This window comes from Podarcis liolepis, assembly GCF_965112155.1.
Source record: "Podarcis liolepis genome assembly, chromosome: 4".
In the NCBI taxonomy this organism is placed as follows: Eukaryota; Metazoa; Chordata; class Lepidosauria; order Squamata; family Lacertidae; genus Podarcis; species Podarcis liolepis.
Window position 1 is genome coordinate 70052879 of NC_139558.1, and position 26483 is coordinate 70079361.

General features: G+C 41.6%; 1 protein-coding gene across 1 annotated transcript; it reads left to right on the forward strand.

Annotated features, from left to right (window-relative positions):
* The first annotated feature begins 4614 nt into the window (after window positions 1-4614).
* IFT57 (intraflagellar transport 57) lies at window positions 4615-26483 on the forward strand. The gene is made up of 11 exons (XM_083498700.1): window positions 4615-4873; window positions 11216-11378; window positions 13171-13289; window positions 16659-16749; window positions 17812-17880; window positions 18804-18923; window positions 21833-21904; window positions 22434-22565; window positions 22864-22926; window positions 25283-25349; window positions 26098-26483. The coding sequence occupies exons 1-11, from the start codon at window positions 4695-4697 to the stop codon at window positions 26277-26279; spliced, it is 1257 nt and encodes a 418-aa protein (XP_083354826.1). The 5' UTR covers window positions 4615-4694; the 3' UTR covers window positions 26280-26483.

Below are 26483 nucleotides of genomic sequence, written 5' to 3' on the forward strand. Positions count from 1 at the left end.
ACCTGAAGCGTATGTAACCTGAAGCGTATGTATCCTGAAGCGTATGTAACCCAAGGTACCACTGTACTTTGCATGGCGCATAGTTGCATTATGAAATTCACTCCCACGAGATGGTCACCAATATGGATGGCTTTAAGAGGATTAGACAAATTTGTGGCAAATAAGTATCAACAGCTACCAGCCTTATTCAGAGGCTGAGAACTACAACAGGTCTTGCTTGGAGAATCCCTAAAGCAGGGGTCTGCAACCTTTAAGACAAAAAGAGCCACTTGGACCCGTTTCCGAAGAAAAAAACCTAGGAGCCGCAAAACCATTGCGACATTTAAAACAAATATAACACTGCATATATTGTTTACCTTAATGTCCAATCTGACAGCGGGCGGGAAGGTGACGTCGGGACGGTGCGTGACTAACGCACACACCGCCCCCATGCGACGTCACAGCCAGTACAGCGCCCGCCACAGTGGGGAGTGTCGGGGCGCACAATGCGCCTCCTCCCCTCGCTAGTATCCGCCCCGGAGCCGCGGCAAAGGTGTAAAAGAGCCACATGCGGCTCCGGAGCCGCGGGTTGCAGACCCCTGCCCTAAAGGCTTCCGGTTGGGCCCTGTGATGTTGGACTAGAAGGGCCTTTGGCCTGACCCAACAGGGCTCTTTTTTGAATTAGCATCCATTCAGAGGCACCTTGGCGGGCTCCAACCTACACTCATTCCACAGACATGGCTGCAACAGAGAGCTGTGAGGCAGTTCTGCATATATGTTGACTACTCTCTACATAGAATAGCCCTACCTATGACATTCTAGCAGGAAGTCCACGGTTGGATTCCTTGCAGATTGGATTCCTTCCAAAAATCCGTGCACTGTGCTTCCTGTATCACTACCCCCACAGTTACATTCCTTTTATCCGAATGCCTGAAATGCTGTGATATGTACAGCCCAAGGTGCGTGGCAGCGATTGCCAACACGTATAATGCAGTTAAGGTGTATTCAGCCTGCTATCAGTTTTCCCGGCTTAACCATTGCTTCTGTTGTATCCAGAGTTGTGTTCCAATAACAGCTGTACAAGCTGCTGTCACTCAGCCGAGGGCTATGCAATTTTAATGTGCTTGCACGTACATTTCCTCAGGGATTTCTGCATGAAAAAGGACTGTTCAATTTTTGTACTTGGGGTTTTGATCCAGGAGCTGATCTTGCTTGTAATGGTGGCGGCACACATTTCTTCCAGTGAATTGCTTTTGTCATTACCAGAATAGACCAAGGCAGGATATAGTCTCCAGACAATTGCCCTGTTCCTTTTCTACAGCCTTTAAAAGGCAATGTAGAAAGATATAAATATTCAGAGAAATGGTGCATTTCTTTCCCAAATTGCAAATGCAACCTGCCAGTAGAACCATTCGTCTGAATGTAATGGTGCAGAGGAAGAACTGTTTGTTCGCTTAAATGTTGGTGCTCTGATAATGTTTTTCGTTCTATCTTTTAAAAATACATTATTAAGGGGAAGAGAGGGGCAGTTGCATCATCCTTGCTTCAGTTGCATCACATACTCCTTCTCGGGGCTCAACTAGACAAAATGGTGAGAGATCTGTGATTGAATCTCCTACCATCAATTGTTTTGAGTTAAAAGCAGCCCCGGGAGGCCATAGCACAAAGCGAGGTGGGTTTTTCAAACCTCTTTCGCCCTATGTCATTTTCCAAATCGAAATTGCCTGCCCCCGCTGCTGCTACTTGACCTATATATGGAAACATACAAGTGCTGGAGAGAAGTATTTTGAAGTGGAAAATAGCATGAGGAAAAGGTATGGTCAAGGTCTCGCCCCGAGTTACTGCCCCAACCATTTAAAAAACAAATAAATCAGAAATCTCAGATTGTCTTGTCCAGTTTGGCCCTGGTTTCTTGTTTGCCCAGGACAGGGGATGAAATATCGGTAAATGTTGTGCCTCCCCTCTGCCCCAAAGTTCCCACTTTCCCAAATTTGGGAGAAGTTCCAGGGGCAGCAGTGCTAAGGCTTCACTTCCACTTGAGATTGCGGGAGACTTTAGACACATTCGAAGTATTTGATTTATTTCTAAATATGTATATAGAACAGGGGTGGTTTGGAGGTCTAATATGCCCCAAGCAAACCTTTCTGGCATGAAAGACCCAACCATGTTTTAACAGTAGCAGTGAAAAGGTTGAAATTAAAGTACATAGAGCACTGGAGTAGGCTGAGCCCAGGGCTGCAATGCACCCCTGTGCATTAGATTGAGCATTTAATGAGTGTTAAGGGGATGATGTGCCCTCCAGCTGATTTGAACAGCTAAGCTAAGGACGGGGGGAGTGTGTACAAAAAGGTATATCTGCCTGTATGAGTGTGTGGATGTGAGATGTACCTGCATCCCAAGGTGCCTTCAGTTTCTTCTCACACTTTAGCTCGCTCTGCTTTGAAAACTGCTTCTGTTGTTACCCTGAACTGAACCACAGATACTTTCCTTTAGTTGGAGCGAGTGATGCCTTCTCCAAAGTGATGCCTTTCGTTGCATCCTGACATATCCTTGACACCTGGGAATGTTCTCTAAGCCTAACTAAACAGTTTAATAGCACTGACATTATCCCATAGGGGCAAAGCAGCTACTTTTATTTAGTTTCACTTTCCTTTCTGATGTTTGTAGCTGTTAGTCCTGCCCAGGCTGGCATTGGAAGAAGACTATTCTTGGCTCTGATAAAGCTCTCAGCCCCGTTTGAATGGCTGCTGGGGCATTCATTACAGTTTTCTCTGGTGATTCCAGAGAAAACTCTGTATCATTAAGCCATCTTAGAAAAATTAGCTCCCATTAGTGAAACATCTACCAGCCATGCCAAGCCATTAGTTTTCTTGAGAAAAGTTGTATCCTTAACAAGGGCCATAGCTCAGTGGTAGAGCATCTGCTGTGTGTGCAGACTGTGAGTTCAATCTCCAATATTTCCAGGCAGGGGTGGGAGACATGTCTGGAGAGCCACTACCAGTCAGAACAAGATGGAACAATGGTCTGACTTAGTATAAGATCTTATATATATATGTTCCTATATAAAACAAAACCTATGAACAGCTTGTATTCAGCAGCATTCATAATATGATCTTAGATAAGCATCCTTTGCTCATGGAGACTTCACAACAGAATACTATTCTTGAAGGCAGTCAGAAGTTTGCTATCTGCCAGTTTAGCTATCATGTGCAGATGGCCAACAAATGTCACTGACTTGGCCAGGAAGAAATTTGGCAGAGGATGTGGTCCATCATTTTCCAGCAATGAAGAAACTGAACCAAGTCATTCGACACCATGCCAACCAGCACTGTCATGTTCTGACAAGTCAACTGCAGAAAGAATGCGCATCCAAGTCCCAGATGGAAATTTATGTTTAGAATTGAGAATGGCATTCAATTGGGCTGAAGAGTTCCTAAAATTCTCTGGGTGCTGACACTAATGATGAGAAAAATGTACAACTAGCATTTTTAATTGACATCTACTACAACAATGCTGGTAGTGTCGGAGTGGTATTCAGTCCAATGCCAATTGAATTGTATTAGCCTACTGACTGTTGAGATTCACTAAAAAGCATGGGTTTAAGCCTTGATTTTGATGTATCTCCATTTTTGTCCGCAAATCGGGACTATTTTTAATAGTGCAATCTTATGCAAGTTTACTCAGAAAGGAGTCCCACTTTGTTTGATGGAACTTACAGGCTAGCTCACTGTGCAGTCTAAGTGCAGTCTAAAACATGTAAAATTATATTCCTATGGCTTAAGTGTGCCCATAAAGGCATTATAAGAAAATAGCTACCTTGAACTTTTTATTTCAACTGTCAGTCTCTCTTCAAAACTACAGGGCATTTCAGTTGCAACATTCCATAGGCGGAGAGGAAATGCGGAGAGAGAAGTATAATAAGAAGGGAGGAGAGCAGGGACCTTTGAAAGCTGCACACTAACAGTGCCTGCCTGGACAGCGGACCTATTACAATGAAATATATAATACATCTACGGTATTTAAATTACAGTCATGACTTCTAAATCTGCATATGTGAATAAAATGCAGCTCGTGCAAATAATAATACGTAATAATAATAATTTTATTTCTACCCCGCACATCAAATCTGTGCACACCTTTTTAATTTTTGCGGGGTTCGTGTGTGCTTGATGCGTTTCCTCTTTTTACGGCGATGCGTACACACGTCTCCAGCCGTTATAAACGCGCAAAGGGCTTAACCAGTTCCCTTCCGCTGTGACCGAAAAGAAACGGCTCCTGTCTTCGGCCCCTTTAATGCCAAGGCGCCCCTGCCTGCCTCCGCCTCAGCGCTGCCCTTTGGCCGCGAACATCGCAGCCTCCCTCTCCTTCTGCAGGGAGTCGGCGAAGCGGACTCAACGCACGTGACTCCGCCTCTGGGGACACGCCCCATTCGCGATCCCTGGCAACGATGGAACAGCAACCGAGACGTAAAAGAGAGGTAAGGAGGCGAAGCGGAGGGAGACGTACGCGCGAGGCGACTGGGGGAGGGGAGCGCCGTGCCGCTCTACGCACGCGCAATGAGGCGGCGACGAAACGATTGGGTCCGAAGCACCAGGGGAGAAGCGATTGGCGGGCGAGTGTTCGGATGGGCGGGGTATGTTTCCCCGGCTACGCCACCGCCGCCGGCCTCGCCGCTTGCGTGTTGTTGTGCTGGGCAACTCCGGGCTGGCTGAGGGATGGTCATGGCGGCCGCTGAGGAAGGCGACGCCGCGGCGGCGGCGGGGGCCGTGGAGCGGGGCCCCGGCGCGGTTTACCACATGTTCGTCATGATGGAGGACCTTCTGGAGAAGCTGAAGCTGCTCAACTACGAGGAGGAGGCGGCGCTGCGGAGCCACAACATGAGGCCACCCTCCAGGTAAAAGCGGGCCTAACTCCCGTCCAGGAGCCCGAGCGGCGGCGCGGAAGGGGTGGTGAGGAAGCTCCCGGCTGAAGAGCGAAAGGCTCGGCCCTGCCCACGAGGCGTACACGTGTCCGCTGCAAGGGATGGTTCCCACGTGCGCGCGCCCTGCTGGGTCAGCCCTGCCTGTGGTTGGTCTCCTCTTGGTGGCTGGCAGTTGAGTTTGTCTCTTGGGAACTCTGGTGGTTTGTGATTCCCCCCTGCAGGTGAGTCGGTTGGTGACCGCGGCGCACGCCTAAGTTTGTGCAGGACGAATAATGTTGTTTGGAGAGCGGGGCCGCCGGGTGCTTCGTCTCTGTGCCCGCGCTCACTTCGGGGTGAGCAACTCCGCCGGAGCATAAGAGAACTAGCTGCCAGATAAAACGTGCATAGGCTTTGTGCTGCATGTCTGCATGCTTCGTCCGTTTTCCAGGGCACGCGTTTTCTTCTGCAGCCCCTGAGAAGCTAAGTAATTAAAAACTTACATTTTGGATGAGTTAGGACTGTGACGGCTGCACGTTTTCTTAAAATGTTGTTAAACTTGGTGGAACTTCCTTCTGATGGAACATGCGTGTGGTTATGCTGCAAGAGTTGGTGATTTTTGTTTTTAACATGGATGTATTACTGTTACTATTTATTGAATTTATGTACCCCCCTATACGTAGGCGTTTTGGGACATTGGCGCCCTTCTAAATTTTAGAAGGCGAATAACTCTTTCTTTGGACGAATCTGCTCATAAAAGTGTGCCATCTAGTGCAGCAGGGGGTTGTGATCCAACCAGTATTAAGATGGGACTTTTCTAGATGAACTTTTGAGATTTTGCTTGGTGAGGAAAGATCTTTCCTCTCAGACTGATAAATAAACAATGTCATTTTTTATTAGGTGAATAAGTAGTTTTTAGACATTGAGGTGTTCCATTTACAGTGCTCAGTCCTGTAATGTCAGTGACCTAAATTTGCCTAGTGTTTGGTAGTGGTGTTGAGGTTGTACATTGGATGTGCATCAGGCACATCCTCTCTCTCTTTGAGAGTTAGCAGAATTGGTCATATTTATGAGGAGAGAACTTGCTTGTTCATTGCAGTCTTATACCTTTGGTGTACCCTGCTTCCATTTGTTTTGTTCCGCTTTCCTCATCTGTAGCCCTAAGACTGATCCTTAGACAACGTTGGACCTGTTCTTTGTTCTGTTCTGTAATACACCATAAATTCTAGTGCTCTATAATACACCAAAGATAGTAGGACCTAGTGGAAGACACTGCTAATGGATCACAAATAATTGTCTTAAGTTATAAAAGGTGAACCTTATCAGACTGTGGCTTACTGATCACTCCTCCTTAAGGGTAATTGTTGCTCAGAATTGTTTGTGCTGTGACTGCTGAAAGTTTTGCAGGAATTTAAGCTCTAGCTCTGACTAGAGTTTGTTAGAAGAAGAAGAGGAGTTTGGATTTGATATCCCGCCTTTCACTCCCTTTAAGGAGTCTCAAAGTGGCTAACATTCTCCTTTCCCTTCCTCCCCCACAACAAACACTCTGTGAGGTGAGTGGGGCTGAGAGACTTCAAAGAAGTGTGACTGGCCCAAGGTCACCCAGCAGCTGCATGTGGAGGAGCGGAGACGCGAACCTGGTTCCCCAGATTACGAGACTACCATTCTTAACCACTACACCACACTGGCTCACCACACTGTTACATCTTTGAAGTACCAAAGTCATGTTTTAGGGGTTTTATTTTCATCCTCAAATTGTAGCACTCATTTCATCGACAGATAAAACAAAATACAAAATAGTATTCATTCATTAATCAGCCTGATTTGTTCATATTGTTCTTGTAACTCTAGCAGAGTGGCTGTAAACATGGAATAATTTAATTTAAGCGTGGCCAATTAGGCTTTTTGCCAGCTTGACTGTTAGTGTCAATCCTTTTGCAGTTTGGATGAAAGCTGTGTTCAGAGAACTTGTGTATGTTGCTGTGCAGAGTAGAATTTTTGCAGTTTCTGCGTTCATGATTTCTTTTTAAATGTTCCTAGGCTTTATACTTGGCTTTATACTTGGGAATATATGTAGTACACTTATGCATACTTACCTAGGAGTGTCCCATTGAACTCAGAACTTCTGTGTAGACACACAAGGAATTGCACTGCCGGAAACTTAATTGTTATCTGAATGAGGTTTTAGGTTAAGAAGAAGACGATGCTTTATCTTGAACAGCTCTTCAAAGCACCTCGTTGCATCAGTTGATTATTGTTGCGCACATTTTAGTCCTTTTTTGTTCATCAGTGTAATCCACATCAAAGTTACAACTTCTAGGACTACTCAGCTATAATTAAAATGTTTTCTATGTTGTGCAAGGTAAAACCTTTGTTCTCACCTTTCTGAGCTATATTCTTCCAACTACACTTTACATGTCGGCTTTTCAAAGCATAGTTGATGAAAATGCAAGATGAGATGCTGGCTTGTTCCAGACATCATTATCCTTCACCTGATAAACAAAACATAGTTGTTTGTTTTGAAATGAGCTGTGTAGTCCTCCTTTTGCCCCTTCCCACCTCCCCTCCCATGTCCACTTCTGTCAAAGCTGTCTTTGATTCTTAAGACTACAGTTTCCTGTGGTGTCTGAACTAGTAAACTGCACTTTATGCACTCCCTTCAGTCCAGGTTATAACACCCAGATCACATCATCTATTCTCTTCCGTGAAATAAAAAATATATACCGTATTTTTTGCACCATAACACTCACTTTTTTCCTCCTAGAAAGTAAGGGGAAATGTCTCTGCGTGTTATGGAGCGAATGCCTGCGGGTGGCGGGGGGGATCTGCTGCAGTCGTGAGCAGAGGATCCATGGTTCCCCTTCCTTCCCTCCTCCGTGGTTACAAAGCATGGATCCTCAGGATTTTTGCATTGGGCTACTCCAAACTCACTGTCAGATCACATGTCTGTGGCCACAGCATGAACCACAAAAATCATATATCCACTATTTCGTTTAGAATATTTTTTTCTTGTTTTCCTCTAAAAACTACGTGCGTGTTATGGTCTGGTGCGTGTTATAGAGCGAAAAATACGGTATTCTGGCTCACAGAAGAAAATATGATTTCGCATCAGCATTGATGTTGCACCACATCATGCACACATACACGCAAGGGGGCAGTCCAGGCCCCCAGAATAGGAGGGGGTTGATTTGTGGAGAGGTGTCCCTCTGTTCAGCCCTGCAAGCCTCTGCCTGCAGAGTCATGCCAGTGTCACTCAGCTGGCTCAGAGCTCCTCTTTCTGCCTGTCTACTGGGTGGGTGACTGGAAAGTCCCCCCCCCCATAGGGTGTTGGGATGGCATGGGGCTGAGCCAGATTCCTTGGATCTCAAGGCAGCCTCACTGTTGTCTGTGTAATGGCATCAGCCCCCATCTGGGATTAATTGCTGCACCAACTCCAGGCTGGCTGCCCTCCCCTACCTTTCTGCCCCAGCCAGCTTGCACAGCAGGGATGGGTGGCCCTGCTGCTCCATTAAGCCCCACCAGGCAGAAACCAGGGTTTGCATTGTGCCAAAAATTAGCAGATTTTCAAAAGAATATTATTCACTAGCATATTGGTGTAGCTGATTTGCAGACTTGGTTTGTTGCTGGCAAAAATGGCAGATCTACCAATTAACAGTTCCAAGATATGTCGTACAGTTTCATTACTTCAGTTTAAATAGAAAACTTGCATTAATTTGGAAATGCTTTTAATGAAATGTAAAGTTATTAAACACTTTCTTTTTCTGAATTGGGTATTCTTTGAAATAAATTATAATCCATTTTCATTGCAGATTTAAGACACTCAGAATATGAGAATTGAATCAATGTTGTTGCATGTGAATAAATCAGATTCAAGAAATACAGCCCCCTAATACTACTGATCACTATACAGTATCCTGTTCTCAAGATACTGGCAGGATTTGGGAGTTTGGAGTTTAAAGTATTGGCTAAAGAGACAAGTGAATGTTTCTGTTTCTTGGGAAGAATGTCACTGCAGAAGTACATATTGTTATTATAGTTGATAGAACTCTTTATACTTGCCCCAAAAGAAAAACACTGGCATGTTGAAAGGTGTCACTTGCTTCTACAGTGGTACCTCGGTTCCCAAACACCTCCGTTGTCATACGTTTCGGGTCTCAAACGCCGAAAACCCGGAAACAAATGCTTCTGTTTTTGAACGTTTTTTGGAACCCAAACGTACGATGCGGCTTCCGCTGAGTGCAAGAAGATCTTGCAATTGATGGGAAGCCACACCTTGGTTTTCAAACGTTTCAGAAGCCAAACAGGCTTCCTGAACAGATGACGTTTGAGAACCGAGGTACCACTGTATTATATGATACAGTGGTACCTCGGTTTACAGATGCTTCAGGTTACAGACTCCGCTAACCCAGAAATAGTACTTCGGGTTAAGAAATTTGCTGCAGGATGAGAACAGAAATCTTGCAGTGGCGCAGCAGCAGGAGGCCCAGCCAGATGGGCAGGGTACAAATAATAAATTATTATTATTAGCTAAAGTGGCACCTCAGGTTCAGAACAGTTTCAGGTTAATAATGGACCTCCAAAACGAATTAAGTTCTTAACCCGAGGTACCACTGTATTGACTACATTTTATTTAATAACAGCAGTAGCTGCACTATTGTATTCAAAACCATGCAGGCCAGGGCAGATGGTGGAAGGTCACTTGGTGGTTTAATTGTTTGCTGTGCAAGTTCCAAGGTGGGACAGCTAAGGTGGGACAGCTCAGGGGACCTGAGAGCTTTGGATCTGTGGATCCATAGCCTCTGGTACGCTGTCTCCAAACATTCCATTAGCAGGGTTTTCTGTTAATATTAATGTACCCTGTGTGTGATATCTCTTGATTCCTCATTTTTGTTAAAAGAGTTTTAATATTTTGTTCTTTTTTCATTCTGCTTGTTTAAGTTTCTAGGATACTCCATGTTGAAGGCCTAGGCTTGGTAACAGTAGATTTTTCAAAACAGGTTTTTCAAAATACTTCCAAAGCTGCTGTTTGAACTTAGCGGATAGAACTTCATTTTAAGATAGGAGGGTTTGTTGTCCAAATTTAATCTCTCTTTTTGCTTTGTAAATTGTGGACACTGTAGTTTAGGAAATGATACCTGTATGGAGTGTTAGGGGAAGGGTAGAAAATGCTGCTTTGGGGATAGTTTGTCCACCTTTGGTCCCCACCCTGCACTCAGCTCTCACTTGTGGCTCTTAGAATCTGTCAACATGCGACAGTGGCCACACCCTGAGAATGCTTTTGACTGGCCAACTAAACCAGGTGAGGGAACCCAAAGAGTCTCAAACCCTCAGTGAGTTAGGACCTTTCTCTGCATGCAAACACAGGGCTCTGGTGGATCGAGCGGACAAGATCAATGGTAGGTCCAGTGGTCAAGAAGGCAGTCTCTGCATGTGCTGCAGAGGGAAATGTTGGACAGATGGGGCTCATCAGCCTGGGAGTGTAGCCCATCTAGGAGAAGGAAAATTCTCATCCTAAACCTCTGCTGCCTTGTGGGATATCTTCGGGAGAAGAAAAGGCTGAGGAATAGACCCTACACAGATCTGAGTGGAGTCCCTAAGACAGTTGAATGGCACCTTGTACCTTCTGGCAACTCCTGCCATCAAGCTGGTGCCAGATGTATAACTCTACTTTCTTTTGGACCACATCGGCAAGGCTGAGAGGGGAGTCTTGTCATTGGGGCAGCCCAGGACCTCCATACACAGTACTGTCCAGGAAGGTCACTTGGGTGCTTCTAACACAGTGGTTTGCCTTTACCACCAGGGGCACATTCTCTGTCTCTCAAGACAGGCGGAAGCCAATAAATGTGCCCCTCACGCCCCAATTTGAACATTTCTTATTTGTAACAATATTTCTAAAGTAAATTTCTGTTTTATTGACAATATGAAGTATTGTGCATTTGTCTGAACTGCTGTGTACTTCCATAGAAGGTCAAGCTGCAAAAAGTTTTATAAACTACCTGATAATGAAATCCCCTTTCAACTCTCAAGTACAGCTTTAATACTCTTGAGAATTGCATTTACAGCTTTTGACTCAAATTAATTATCTGCAGGGTGTACATACACAATGAAAGTCATGGCTCGTTATGGCATAACATTTTGAAAGTACTGCAAAGAAAATAGCACATCTTTCGGGGAAATTGCTTGTCAGTGAAATACCAGCCCTAATGTCATCCTTGAGAAAAGCAATTTGGGGGCATAGAGGGTTATAGTAATACAGATAAGTTCTATTAGACAGAAGGACAATATTTTTCAAGATAGGGAGGCTAATCTTTGTTTTTTGTTTTTTCCCTTTTAAAACAGGCACTACTTTGCATTGCCCATTAACCCAGGGGAACAATTCTACATGTTCTGCACCCTTGCTGCCTGGCTAATTAATAAAGCAGGGCATCCTTTTGAGCAGCCACAGGAATACGATGACCCAAATGCAACAATATCTAGCATACTATCAGAACTGCGGTCATTTGTAAGTGGATCATATTTTGTGTGTATCTGAAATTTTTTGGTCTGTTATAATCACTTTGTAGGTGACCTATATGCTAGTTCTTTCTAACTGATAATTAAGTAGAACTATATTGATTTTTAAACAGCTACAATGGTTTTGCAGACCATGGTCTAGGATCAGGGATATGTTTTGTCACTCTTATCATGTGTGGTTGGACTGATTTTAAATCATGAACACCCAAGTTCATCAGTACAACCCAAGTGTCATACTGCATGTGCTCTGTGGTTGACACTCCATTTCCCATCTTTTCACTTACTTGGAAGTAATCATGCTGAGTTTCTATTGGGAAGGCTGCATTTTGGATTACTGAAGATTTTGGAAATAAAAAGAGGAGAGAAAAATGGAATTGTTTTTAAGGATCAAACGGAAATGAAAACACAGCAGAGATGCTTGTATACTGCAGTTGAATTTATATTTTTAAAAGGAAGGTGACTAAGAATTGAGCTTCTCTTCTCTTACTTTGTTTCTTGAAAGCTTTTGCACTAATGTGTGTGCATGTTCTGATACAGAGTTTGACTAAATGAGAAGTTTTCTTAGAAAATAGACCCAAACCACACTATTACTGTTAGGACAGCTAGTTGGAAGACAGGACTAGTTCCTGTTCCTTGAATAGTTGTGTGGAAGAGGGAACCTCAGCAGGTGCAATTTGTCATATCATAGAGTTGCAGGGTGGAAAAAGTGACAGGGCCTTGTCATCCGCCTCCTCCTGAACAAGAGTGATTCTGTCTCTCTGCTGGAGCAGGTGGGTGGATGCAACAGCAGTTGCTTTGTATGGGAGTGATTAACACCAGTTCATTTCAGTGTTGCTTCTAATAAGTGGGTGGGGGAGTTGGTTCTGAATATAATTTTTTATTCTCATGCTGTTTTCAGTTCTTCGAAACAAAGCCTGAGCAGACGCTTTTTCATGTGTTAAGTGATCCTCTGGCTACATGTAAACAATATATAAAAATGTGGTTGGAATTAACCATAGCTTGAAACTGAGATCATGCGTTGCAATTCCAAATGTACAGCAGACAAACATACTTTAGAACTATGTTTTAATTTTCTTTCATGGTGCAGTGAGCTTCTGGAGGCACAGTGATGGCCGTAACTATGACTTGTCAATTTGGACATCACACCAAATCATAGTTAGCACTACCCGTAGTTGGGAAACCCACTGCAAACTATTATTTCTAATTTTGGTTTGCCAACCAATTCAGAACCATAATTTCTCAGCTTGGACATCCTACCAGTCATAGTTAAGTTGATTTAACTACCGTTTGGTGTGGTATGTAAATTGACTAGTACTGGGAGAAAAATGTTCACCTAGTTTCTGAATAAGTTGCTATTTTAGTAATTCCAGGAATCAAAGATGAAACTGAATAAGTACCAATCCAAGTAGTGTAGCTATGGATTATTGCCAGGAAAGGTCTCTTAAAAGCCAATGAGAAACTATTATATGTTTTGGCTGTCATTCTCACATTTAGACAGTACATCCAAATAGAAAACTCAGATGTAAGCCAGTATGGATCATGATTGCAGCAATCAGAGGTCTGGTTCACACATATATGTATAACAATTGATTTCTCATCACCTGATATTTCCAGCTGAATGTATGAACTGGCTCCATATGTGATGACTCACTCACACAAACTTTTGCTTCTTGGTGCTGTGTACACACACACACTCAAACAACCCTTTTGTGAATGAAGAAATGTAGTTAGTAGATGTAATGATTTTGCATTTCTGGTAATGATATCTATCTTTGTTTTAGGGCAGATCTGTGGATTTTCCTCCTTCAAAGTTAAAGGCAGGTTATGGAGAGCAAGCATGCTATGTTCTTGATTGTTTAGCTGAAGAAGCCTTAAAATACACATCCTTTGCATGGAAAAGGTATCCTAACAAGATAATCTCTTACATTTCTTCTTTTCCAGGAATCCAGGCATTAATTGTATAAAATGAGAGAGCCAGAGCAATGCAAGCAGGTCATATCCAACTATCATCTTCTAATGCTGTCTTTTGAGATACATGTCTAAGTTTCCACACCACTTTAGTTTTTGTTCTTGTATGTTTTCACAGTCAGTCTACACTTTTTACTCAGTTGTTGTGTGAGACCCAGATGTCCTTCTCATGATGGAGGCTCTATTGCATATATTACATATATGTGAATCATAGTATTTTAGATGGGAGTAAACTGTAGTGCTCTCCCTAGCAAGAACACCTATTTCCACGACTGTCATATCTCTCAAATTTTTAGCCTACCCTTCCTTCATGGAACTTTAAGTGGAGCATATTGGGTTGTCTCATTTTATTGTCTCAGTAACCCTGTGGGATAGGTTAGGGCTGAGATAGACTTGCTTGTTTCAGTACCTTCATGTGGAAATATTGAGCAGAGACCTGAATCTGGCTTGTCCATGTCCAAGACCCACATGCAGTGTAGCCACAGCTCTGCAAACAATCAACTAGTGCTCATAGCATCACAGGTGCTGGTGTAGGGCAGGGCTTAAGAACATGAGTTGTAGGTTCTGATTTCAAATCTCTACTCAGTGCCAAGCTTACTGGGCAGGTCACACTGTTTCTCAATGTCTTCTTCCTTCCTTCTCTGGGGAAATGATAACATTTGTCAGCCTCACTCAGTTACAGATACACACACACCAGATCTTATTTAATATGTTTCTTTGCCTCTTTCATACCAGGGTACTAAAAATGATGTACAAAGCTCTTAAACTACAGTATAAAAAACCATTTACAAAAAGATTGCAGTACAAGTGCCATTAAAATACAAAATAGCTACAATACTATAATAGTTAAATCAAGCTGCAGCAATACAAACCAGGCAATGTATACCAGGCCATGCAGAGACGGTGAAAGTGGTTTACACATTAAAAAAGAGAAAGAAAACAAAGTATCATTTAAAGATGCATGCAGAAGAAATCAAATATACAAAACATGAACAAATTGGTTTAAATTTTCAAGATTTTATTGGCAACTGCAAGTACTGCAAACTTAAATAAACCCTAAAACCAAGAAGCAGATATTCCCATGATCTACCGTGTAGATTGGTCAATGGTTTTGGCTAACAGATATCCCACAAATGTTGTTTTTAATGGATTGTACTTGAATTTAGGGACGTGGGTGGTGCTGTGGGTTAAACCACAGAGCCTAGGGCTTGCCGATCAGAAGGTCGGTGGTTCGAATCCCCGCCACGGGGTGAGCTCCTGTTGTTTGGTCCTAGCTCCTGCCCACCTAGCAGTTCGAAAGTGCGTCAAGTGCAAGTAGATAAATAGGTACCGCTTTGGCGGGAATGTAAACAGTGTTTCTGTGTGCTGCTCTGGTTTGCCAGAAGTGGCTTAGTCATGCTGGCCACATGACCCAGAAGCTGTCTGCGGACAAACGCCGGCTCCCTCGGCCTATAGAGCGAGATGAGCGCCGCAACCCCAGAGTCGTCCATGACTGGACCTAATGGTCAGGGGTACCTTTACCTTGACCTTTACTTGAATTTGATGAAAAATAACATGGCATGGGCTGGATTTTTTTTCCACAACAGGTGTCTCTGTCACCTCTCAAAATAGAAATGACTCATAGCAAAAGAGCAATGTTGAGCATTGCATAGAAATGTTTATATGCGGATTTCAAACTAGCTGCTTTTGTTTCCCTTTTCCCTGTGAGCTTTCAAAAGCACAAAAAGTTAATCACTGTCATTCTAAAAGGAAAACCCACCACTAAGGTGATAGCCTAAGCAAGTAGTCTCCTGTTCCAAAGCCACCTTGGAGTTACTCCAAAATGTGGGTTCAAGATCATGGCTCTTGCCAGTGAAACCAAAACCTCCAAGCTGTTTCACTGATATCCTGAAGCAACTGGCTGGGTTTTACAGCAGGGCTAGGTAGTCATTGTCTGGAGGCTCCACCCCCACTAGTGCTGCCTACTGGCTAGTTAAAAGATTGGTGCCTTTTGCTGCAACCGATCGTTCCTTTGGGGTAACAGAATTTCCAGCTGTGGTGATCTCCCAAGACTCTCTTGATCTACAGTCTTGCCATCCAAATCTGGCGGCAGCAGTCTCTTCTCAGGGCTAAGGAAGGCTCTGGTGTCAACAGACCTACATAGGAATAAATCAGTCTCTTCCTCAGAACTGCAGTGGTTGGAGGACTCAGCCTTTGAAAGGTCCTGGTTCAACACCATGGCCCAAAGAGCAGCAGGCAGGCATGTTTAAAAAAAAATTTAAAAAAATTGGGCCTCCCAATGCTCTAAATCAGAATATGATTTAGGGAGCAATCCTAACTCCTAACCAGAGAACAGTGGGCTGTAAGGAGTGGCAGACCCACAGCTGCATCCAAAGCCCTGTTGCTCCCACCAGCCAGAGTGCAACGAGGGGAGTATTTTACCCAGATTTTGCTTCACCAGTTCCAGGCTGATGCAGCAGACAGGACTGGAGTAGCTTAGGATCCAGCAGATCCAAGGCTGGCCCTGCTCTACCCCCTCACAGCCTGTTCCAGGCCCTTATAACAGTAGTAGCCTGTCAGCAGCCTGTTCTTTTAATGAATGCAGGGAACCCTGTGCACTGGGGGAGCCTGTGTGCGCGCACACACACACACACACCCCTCTGGCAATGCGGATTGGGAGTTAGCATTGCTCGGCTGGCGTGTTTGACTTATAATTAATATAAAACTATAGCATATTATGTTAATTTTACATGCTGCATAAATATCTAAGAGAGCTTTCCAGTAGCCCAGCGTATTTGAACTGAAGTATTTGATTAAGAGAAGAAACCAATTTAGTTTAAACATTAAATTTAAACCAACTCAATGCTTTGCTTGGTAATCTCTCTCCCCCCCCCCCCCCCGAATGCTTGTAAAAAATTTAAGGCATGACCATTCAATAGCATACATTTTTCTTATATTATTTAGATTTCTAAGCAAAATAAATTAAAGCACTGGAGCTATTAACATACTAATTTTAGTACACTCAAAAGAGCTATACATTTATGTTTATTGTATTTGCATAGATGCTTCCTAGGCATAAACATCTGAAAAACTTAATTACAACTTTTAAATTGCCCGATTTGATGGATATCATATTTTTCAAATTCATTTTATGAAACAATGCATTTTTAGAAACTTTCCACAGAAAAATATAGCAGCAGAAGATTTTTCTATCCCATATCACTGCCTAGCATTGCTTTCAAAACAGCTGCATTTTTACATTAGCTGTCTCTCTGTCTATATCTGTTGTAACATTCTCAGAGGCTTGCATTCATTGTTTTAGAGCAACATATCCAACAGAGGAGCTAGAAGAAGAAGCAATAACAGAAGATGATGCTGAACTGACCCTTAATAAAGTGGAAGAAGTAATTGCGGTAGGTATAGGTAATTTTTTGTTGACATTAATTTTATTGTTAAATGTGAAGACACTTTTCTTAGGAAGTGGAAATGACGTAAAGGAATAATTTTGTGTTCCACATGAAAGGCTTATGAGTATGGTTAGCTCTTTCTGTAGTACTGTCTTGAATTAAGAAGTGTAAATAGTCAGTCTGAGAAAGTAGCAGTCTAGTCTGGATATTTTGTTGATATAACATATGCTCAGTAGATTTGTCACTTAGAAAGCCAATTAGGCTTGTCTACATAAGGCAGCAGAGTGTGGTAGTAGTGTTCATTCTGGATGATCCCCTTTTTTCATGTTGCCCCAGAGGGGGGAAAACCTTTAGAAACTAGCAGAGTACGCTAGAATTGTTGCCTAAACAATTGTGAAAATTATAGTTTAAATTGCTGCAAATCAAAGGGTTCAGTGCGCTATATGTTTTGTACTGTATATTAGCAGTCCAAACCATTCTGTGGCACATGCTTGCATGAACCAAAAGCTAGTATATAGAATGAAAAGGACTGATATAGCTTGCAACAGTTCATGTTAATGTGGCAGCAATTTTCCAGCTGTCATAATCATAGGAATTTCTGCCTGCTGCATCCATGATTGCTCAGTTTCCTTGCCATGTTGCCTTGTTCATGTAAATACATGTACGGTGGGTGTCCAGAATTGCTGGTGCATGGAGCAAAATTTATTGTGTGAGCCAACCACCAGTGATGTTTTAACGCAAGGGGGCCAATGCAGTTGTGGTAGCTATTGCCAAAAGAGTGGTTCTCCTAAAAAGCTCTATGGGTAGTAGAATCACAGAATTGTTGAGTTGGAAGAGACCACGAGTGTCATCTAGTGCACTGCAATGCAAGAATCTTTTTGCCCAACGTGGGGCTTGACCCCACAACCCTGTGACTAAGTCTCATGCTGTACTGATTGAGCTATCCCAGGGTCAGTACATAATACCATTTTTCATTTTTCCTTTGGCAACGGTTGTGATGCAGTTCAGAAACTGTTTTTAAAACAGAATCCTGCATTTTTGCTGAACAATATTTTTTATGTTCTTAAGGAAGAAGAGACAGATAATGAAGAAAACTACATTGATCTGAACGTTTTGAAGGCACAAACTTACAAATCGGTATGCGTTCTTGCTCTTCAATTCACATTGTGCAAGTGAAAGACACTTCTGCCCATTCATGGTGCCCATTGCTGCTGCATCGCTGTGTACAGCTTTTCACAATCCTTTGAAGGATGTCCACACTCTTCAAGCCATTTGCCTGTGTGTGTGTGTGTGTGTGTGTGTGTGTGTAGCACAAGAGTTAGCAGATGTGGAAAGCCTCAGCATGCAATTTGAGTTTCACTTAATGCATCATTGGAAGCACACATGACAGCTTAGTCCATCTACCATATACCATAAATTCTACAATATACCATTAATTCTATGTACCATAAATTCTACAACTTCTCAGTAGTAGTTATGAATTGCATCTTGACTGTGTTAACAATTTCAGTCAATGTTTAATTTGACTATAATAATAGAATGCACAATGAATTATGCATCGCATAGAGTCTTTAAAGACATCATTGTAGTATTACTCTTATGTTTGCTTTCTTACAAATCAAGTATACACATGCTAACTTATCAAACTAGCATTATAATTTGTGCTTAAGTAATACAAAAGTTAATTTCAGGAGTTTCCTCATGTTAATTATTTGATGGCTTTTACAAGCAGTGGCAAAGGAGACATCTGAAGGCAGCCCTGTACAGGGAGGTTTTTAATGTTTGAGGTTTTATTGTGTTTCAACTATTTTGTTGGGAGCCACCCAGAGTGGTCAGGGCAACCCAATCAGATGGGCGGAATAATAATAATAATAATAATAATAATAATAATAATAATAATAATAATAATAATGTGAATTAGTAGTCATTTAAATGTTGGTATGCATCATCTTCAATGTTTGTGCTGGCACTGCATGTCTTGAAATTTGTGTTCTCTCTGGTATTACTGCATTTTGCAGTTTCATCATTTGCTGATGTGCATAATGTAAACTTATTGATAGGATATGATTGAATCAAAGCAAGAAGAGATTTTAGAATCCACAGTAGATGCAGCTGAGTGGAACCTTGAAGTGGAACGGGTACTACCGCAGTTGAAAGTCACAATCAGAACTGATAATAAGGTGAGTAACGACAGAGTTTTGTAGTGGTTGGAGTGTCAGACTAGGACCTGGAAGACCAGTGCTAAATCCCCTCTCAGCCTTGAAGCGCACTGGGTGACCTTGCCTCTCAGCCTAACTTACTTCATGTTGTGGGGGTTAAATAAGGGTGGAGAGAACTTGTTGGAAGAAAAGGTGGGATATAAATGCAATAGATAGATAAATATCTATAGTGCTGCTACTAATGCAGTAACCCAAATTCCTGAAATGACCTTCCCTTGTGTGTTTTTAAAGGCCCAGACTGTAATCAACATATTATAAATGACTATAAACAGTCATTTCCAAATCTGATTTAGAGATCGTAGTTGCCTTTTCTTCTGCAAAATTTCAGAGTTTGATGTGAAGTGCTATTTTAAAGCTACTTGACATCTGAGCACTTAAAATAGATTAGTGTCTACAAACAAAGTACTTGAAACCCAGCATAAACATGTTTGTACAGTTTTTAGATGTAATGATCCTATTGAAAGTGGTGCAGATGTATAAACAAATAGTTTTTAGGAGGGCATTAAATGGATTCCCTCAACTACCTAAACATTAGATTGGGGTAGCTAATGTAGTGCCCTCCAGGTGTTGTGGACCACAAACCGCATTAATCTCAGCCAGCATAGCCACTAATCAGAGATGAAGGGAGTTGTCCACATCTGGTGAGCACAACGTTGACTACCCATGCTTTGGATGCTCAGATTTATGTTGGTTAAGCCTCTCCTGAGGAGAGCAGCTTTTAATGATGCTGTCTCCAAATTAGTCCCACTGTTGGACAGTTGGCATCAAACCATCTTTGACTTCTGCATTTTGTGGTGAGCTCTACTGCCCCCATTTTGCTATATCAGCTTTCTCCCGGTGTAGCCCTCCAGTCTCCATCTAGCTCTCTGCTTATAGCATCAGTTTTGCTTAAAGCAAAATGTAAGCCATCAGGGATTCATGTTGATTTTATTACTGCCAAATCTTAGGGCCTCTTTTTCATCTGTATTCTTTTTGGATTCAGGCTGTCTTTAGTTGTATTGATCGCTCTGCAGTTTGTGTATTATACACACACACATGTGACTGTATTCTTCTGTTCACACTTGTAAGACTTCATTGGAATCTGTCAGGGTTCTACTCTCCTTCTTCAACACGAACACTCTGGCTGTATTCATCCATATACATGAGTATAATTACCGTCATTTATCCACCTACATGTAACTTTTCACTTCTATCTAGCTACGTTTAAATGTATTGCTAACATTTACTCATGATTCCTTGATGGGTTTTTCCAAACTGAACATTCTGAATTTGGAGCTCTTCTTCTTATCCAAATTGTTTTTCTCCATCTTTCCCCCCACATCCTGTCTGGAAGGCATCAAAACCTTGGAATTGTCTTCAGATATTCCTCTCAGGCGACTGATACTGTTTCTCAAACATATAAAAATACAAGCTTAGTTCTTAGCATGCACCTCTACAGTTTTCATGGTTGCTGCAACTAATGTAGACAGAAAAAATAGAGATAAAATAACCAAATTAAAAGTGCTGAAATCAGTTTACATCTTCTCACAGTCTATACAAAACTATGACAGCAGCAGAGTAAAAATTTCAGATTTTAAAGGGATTATTCTCTAATTTCACCTCACTCTTTCAACAAATACAGTTCTTGTCTTGCTCTTCTTTCTTCCACATTCTCTCCGTAGTACATCTGCTAAAATCTGGTAGCTTCCCTGTTGCTATAAGGATTCCTCTTCTTAAGCCTGCAATGACTCCTTTTTACCTTGAGTTATTTCCCTCAGTCTCCGCTTCCTCCTGAGAGACCTTGTTTTCATAAGCAGGACATGAGGTGGTCAACCTGTGTTTGACCTGTCCCAATTAGGAGTGCAGGTTGGTGTACAGGGGTGTGCGAGCATGATTGAATGCTGCTAAATACAAAAAATCTCTAGGTTTAGCCTAGCCTTCTACCTAAGTATAGAGAAATTTTCTTTACAGTCGAGGAGTATTCAGCTTTGACACAGACTTATACGCCTCATCTGCTGTTTGAGAGAAGTGTAAGCTTCTTGTTTTTGTGTTTCACACAAGTTCATCTACTGTGGCACAATGACTAGAGTGTTGAGCTTGGAGATAAGAAATCTAGGTTCATATTTCCACTGAGCTATGGAGGGCACTAGCAGTCTGTCTCTATCTTAATGTGATGACTTGTTGTAAGACTAAAGTGTTGTAATTCACATTGAGGCTTCTTAGAGAAGCTGTGCAACCCCTTTATTATTCTTCTCTCACTTTTTCTCTAGCTAGTACATTTGGATATCTCCAACACAGCATAGTTCTATCTGGTTATTTTGATCTGACGATTGTCCATATGCATCCATCTCCTATGCTTGGGAGAGCTTCTCTTCTGCTGCCTGCTGTGTGTTACTCTTGGTCAGTCCTTTTCCCTTCAGAGATTTCTTGGTGCTGGTACAACATACAATAGTATATTGTTTTAAAGTGATTAAAATTCTGCCAGTGCTAAACTTGAACTATTCTGTAGTGAGGGCTGTAATGAAGGTTTTGATTGCATAGTAAATGCAATCTCAACCTCTTTTCTTGTATCAGAAGGAGTGGAGTTGGAATCAATGTCAGTGTTCAGAGAACTCGGCTAGAATTATTTCTGGAACAAGAATCGTCGCAAACAACAATTTGCAGACAGTGTTCGCTTCTATCCAACAGCTGAACAGTGATGTTCAGAAGTTTATTTTGGAACAAGAAGATGCCCCATGTATTTAGATAATATTTAAGGCACCAATCCAAAGGTTGAATCATGCTACCTTTTGTAAGTATGCCTCAAACTTGCTAAGCCATGATTTGACAGGTCTGAAGTAAATTACAAGCTTGCATGTCACTTGTATAAAGCCTTTTTATTTAACTTGCAGGACTGGCGAATCCATGTAGATCAAATGCACCAACACCAAGATGGAATTGAATATGCTTTAAAAGATACCAGGGTGAGTCTCTGATACATATAAGTAATTCACATACAATGGAGGTGGTTATGAGTTTGTGACCATTCAGGGGATTCTCATTGGAGAACTTCCCCTTGGTGTGTATGTGCGGTCTCAAGTGCTTCTGATTCACTAGTTAGTAAAATGAACTGCTGCTAGGCATTTGGTTTCCTCCTGTGCTAGACTTTCTCTGTTAGCTGCCACTCCTCTTATACAGTAGAAGTTTGGGGTACATGCAAGCTTGAATTGTAACAGAAGTGCTGTTGCTTAAGAACTTTGGATCTAGTTTTGGAGGAGCAGTTGAAATATTTCCCCCGCCAACTCTCTATGTTCCTTCAGTAATGCACTGGCATGGTCCAAAGAACTATGCGAGCTGGTTTTGAAAGTGAGCGAACTTCCAAAAGTTTGCTTGTATATGGGATCAATGGAAAAGAGAGTCTGAAGTCCTACTGGGCATGCCCAAGCTCTTGAGTAGATCTTTAGATCCTTGCCTAGCCTTCAGTGAGAACTGACCCATTTCAAACTCTGACAGGGTTACCTCGACAAACTTCACAATGAAATAAGCAGAACTCTGGAAAAAGTGAGCAGTCGAGAAAAGTATATCAACAACCAGCTGGAGCATTTGGTTCAAGAGTATCGTTCTGCACAGGCACTTCTGAGTGAGGTAACAAGCTGACTGTCTCTTTGTTTTTCTGTAGTCTTGGATTGCTGTTAAGAGGCTGTAGTGTTGCCTCTTCCACCATTAACTCTAGGTTTCTACTGTTAAAGCTCAAGCTGTGACTTTTACTCATGTGCTATTAATGATGTAAACATAAAGAATTCTCTAGGTTGCTCTCATGGCCTTTTAATTATAGATCAGATCATACAAGTCTTTCATTTAAGTTGCTTGTGTGGAATAGGACATAGCTCAGGGGGTCTTCATTTTCCTCTCAAGGTAAAAAAGTTGTTTCTTTTATTCACAGGCCAAAGAGAAATACCAACAAGGAAGTGGAGGAGTAACAGAGCGGGCTAGAGTTCTTTCTGAGGTAGAACTTTTCTTGGTGGTATTTTACAGTCCAGATGTTTTGTGTGTGTTTTCTCTCCAGAATCTTAAAATCTTAAAATAATGACAAGACAAGCATTTCAGTCTTCATCTACTGTGTTAGTACGTTTGTGATGCAATTAGTTCTAAGGCTTACTCCCAAGTAAGGGCATAGACTCTGTATTTTAGAAGTTTTATGTTTGAAATCGTAAACAAACTGAGAGCGAAGACTTAATCAGTCTAGTTCATCAGGCATTTCTCTCATTTGAGGTAATATCACTTAACTCCTTAGTTAAGTGGTTTACTCTGCTGACTTCTGTAAAGTTTTTCAGGCTGAATGAGTTACCATTCCTTTTCAAATTACTTTTTTATAAGCACTAAGCTTTAATCTTTATTTTTATGAGATGACTAATATTAAATGACAGGAGTGCATAACTTTGTATGACAAGATGGGCCACAGATGAGTGTTTTCATCTGCACCAAATCACAGTTAATGGAATTTGTTCCCTTAATCCATTTTGCATTCTTGATGATACTGGATGGAAAAGTGAATAAGCATGCATATTCATCTTGGCTGCATGCCAGTCCTGGCACAATAAAGAAATGATAGGTATGAAGCCTTCATTTAACCAGGGCTCCTGTAAGAGCAGGTAATTAAAGTAACAGAATCCAATTCAAGACCTCCAGTTAAACTGCAAAATAGTGGTTTGGTTGCACTACTGTCATGATTTCGTGAACATTTATATTTTCTTTTCTGCTCTTGCCTTTAACCCTTATGGAATGAGTAAATGAAAATCTTGGCTGTATATGAAACAAATCCAGCTGGGATAGTACAGTGGTATCTCTGATTACAAACTTAATTCATTCTGGAGGTTCGTTCTTAACCCGAAACCGTTCTTAACCTGAGGTACCACTTTAGCTAATGGGGCCTCCCGCTGCTGCCACGCCGCAATTTCTGTTCTCATCCTGGGGCAAAGTTCTTAACCCGATGTACTACATCCTGGTTAGCGGAGTCTGTAACCAGAAGAGTTTGTAACCCGAGGTGTTTGTAACCTGAGGTACCACTGTATTGAGTAAACACACATCACTGGCAACAGTATCTTTGAAAGTGATCTGCTTGGGCTGATAATAATTTGTTAGTTCATTTAGCTTAGGGCACACATTGAGACTGGGTGCTTGAGGTTTATTCCACAAAATGTGAGGATGGAAAATGACCCTTACTTTTCACAGTTCAGACAAATATTTATTAGCGTTTTGTGTCTCAAGATAAAGCAAAATGGCCTTGTGAAAGCCAAATAACCTTCTCTCTTTGGCTGTGTTTTCCAATACAAGGGCAGGCCCAGACAAGCCCAGGAGAAATATTATGCTCTCCCACTCCCTTCTCCACTTCTCGCAGGGCTGGGAGGGCAACTTCCACCACGTTTAGTTCACTTTTACAGATTCCTGGATAGATCCACTTCAGTTATGCAAACCTTGATATATAATTAATATGGCAAAATGATACTAATCCTGAGGCTACATCGAGTTTAGCCATTCTTCATTTCAGACATGCACTTAACAATCAGCAACTAGTAGCCTAGAGAGATTAATCAATCATAATAGTTGAATTGTGGAGTTGGCAGGGACCCTGAGGATCATCTAGTCCACCCCCTGCATTCTATGAATATGCAGCTTCCTCATACAGGGATTGAACCTGAAACCTTGGCATTATCAGCACCACACTCTAGCCAACTGAGCTATCTGTGCGCAATGACGCTATCATCTCTTGGGTCACTTTACTTTTGGCTTGTATTTAAATTATTCTGAGGCTCATAGTATTAAAATCTGCATGGGTACCTTCATTTTACAAAAGCCACGAGACTAAAAAATTAGGGTAGTGGCATCGCAGGAAACCTTTTTAAAAAATATTATCAATTTTTATTAAAAGTTTTCAACATAAAATACAATAAAAGCCAAAATAATCTAGCGAAGAAAAATAAGGGGGGGGGGACAGGAAGAAGAAAAGGAAGAAAGTAGAGAAATGGAAACATAAGAAGAGAAGAATGAAAGGCCCTCTGTCACAATTACATCTTAACCCAAGCATAGGTTTTGGAACTACAATTTCCATCATCCCTAGCTAACAGGACCAGTGGTCAGGGATGATGGGAATTGTAGTCTCAAAACATCTGGAGGGTCGGAGTTTGCCTATGCCTGTCTTAACCCATATTCCACAAACAGAACAATGAACCCTCCCATCTCTCACCTTTTTATGTCTGTGAGCGCTTAAATTCATGTTGTTCCTTGTAAAACCAATGGAGATATCTTTGGTTTCAGAGTGCTCTAGATTTTGCAAATGATTCATTGCTTACGTTTCTCTTAAGATTACCGAAGAATTAGAGAAGATAAAGCAGGAAATGGAAGAAAAGGGAAGCAGTATGACTGATGGAGGTAAGCTCGCCTTTCAGGTCCTTCCTCAGACAAAGCTCCCACCTTCTAAGCAGCTTAGTAAGCAAAAACTCTTAATGCAGAGCAACAAAACCAGAATGGCTGGTTTGCAAAAGATTTCCTGCCCTGTTGGGCCGTGAAACCCTGTGCTGGGGCCTTTGTGAAGACAGGGAGTGATTAATTGAGCATTTTCTATCATTCATATGGGGAGAGGTATGCTCACAGCTGGTAAAAAGATAAAGCATATAGGACTTGTCAGTTGTGGCTTAATTCCATTTTAAAATCCGCATAAGCCTAAACCCTTACCTGGGCTTGCATCACATTCTTGAGGAAAAAACTTATTGTGTATAGCTGTAGCCTCGGGATTTGTAAGGCTGCTGCATCTGGTACTCTGAGAAACTGATTCAATCTGTACTAGCGTGTACAGAAAAATAAATCTGTAGAAGATATATTCCTTCCCCAGTGCAAAATGTAATACTGTCACTATAACTATGTTTTAAAAATGTATGTACCCTTTAATGCACATTTTGAGATCCAAAATGTCAAAAATTTGATAACCTTATTTTAATATAGCTTCCATGTGAAATTATGAATCCATAAAGTCATGCCTCCAGAGTATTGTCATTCTTTTGTTCATTTAAGTCTCTCTCCCGATTAACAAAGAGAGCAAATTGGGAAGAAAAAACAATACCTTTCTTTGTGTGGAAAGCTAGCAGGAAACTCTACTGTTTTGCATTTTCTTTTTTAACAGCTCCCTTAGTAAAAATTAAACAAGCTTTAACCAAACTGAAGCAAGAAACTATTCAGATGGACATACGAATTGGCGTGGTGGAACACACGTTACTCCAGTCAAAGCTGAAAGAAAAATCAAATATGACTAGAGATATGCATGCTACTATAATTCCAGATTCTTCCATTGTTGGTACCTATTAAATTTATTTGATTTTCTTTTTTATTCTAGGCAAATCTGATTTTGTACTCTTTTTTTTTACATTATGTATCTCATGTTGCATAGAATGTTACAGATCTGTTAATTCTGTCTGTATAAATGCAGTCATATTGCATTTTGTGTCTAAGCTTTATTACACAACACTTTTTGTAAAAAAAAAATAAATAAAAAGTATTAATAAAAAATTA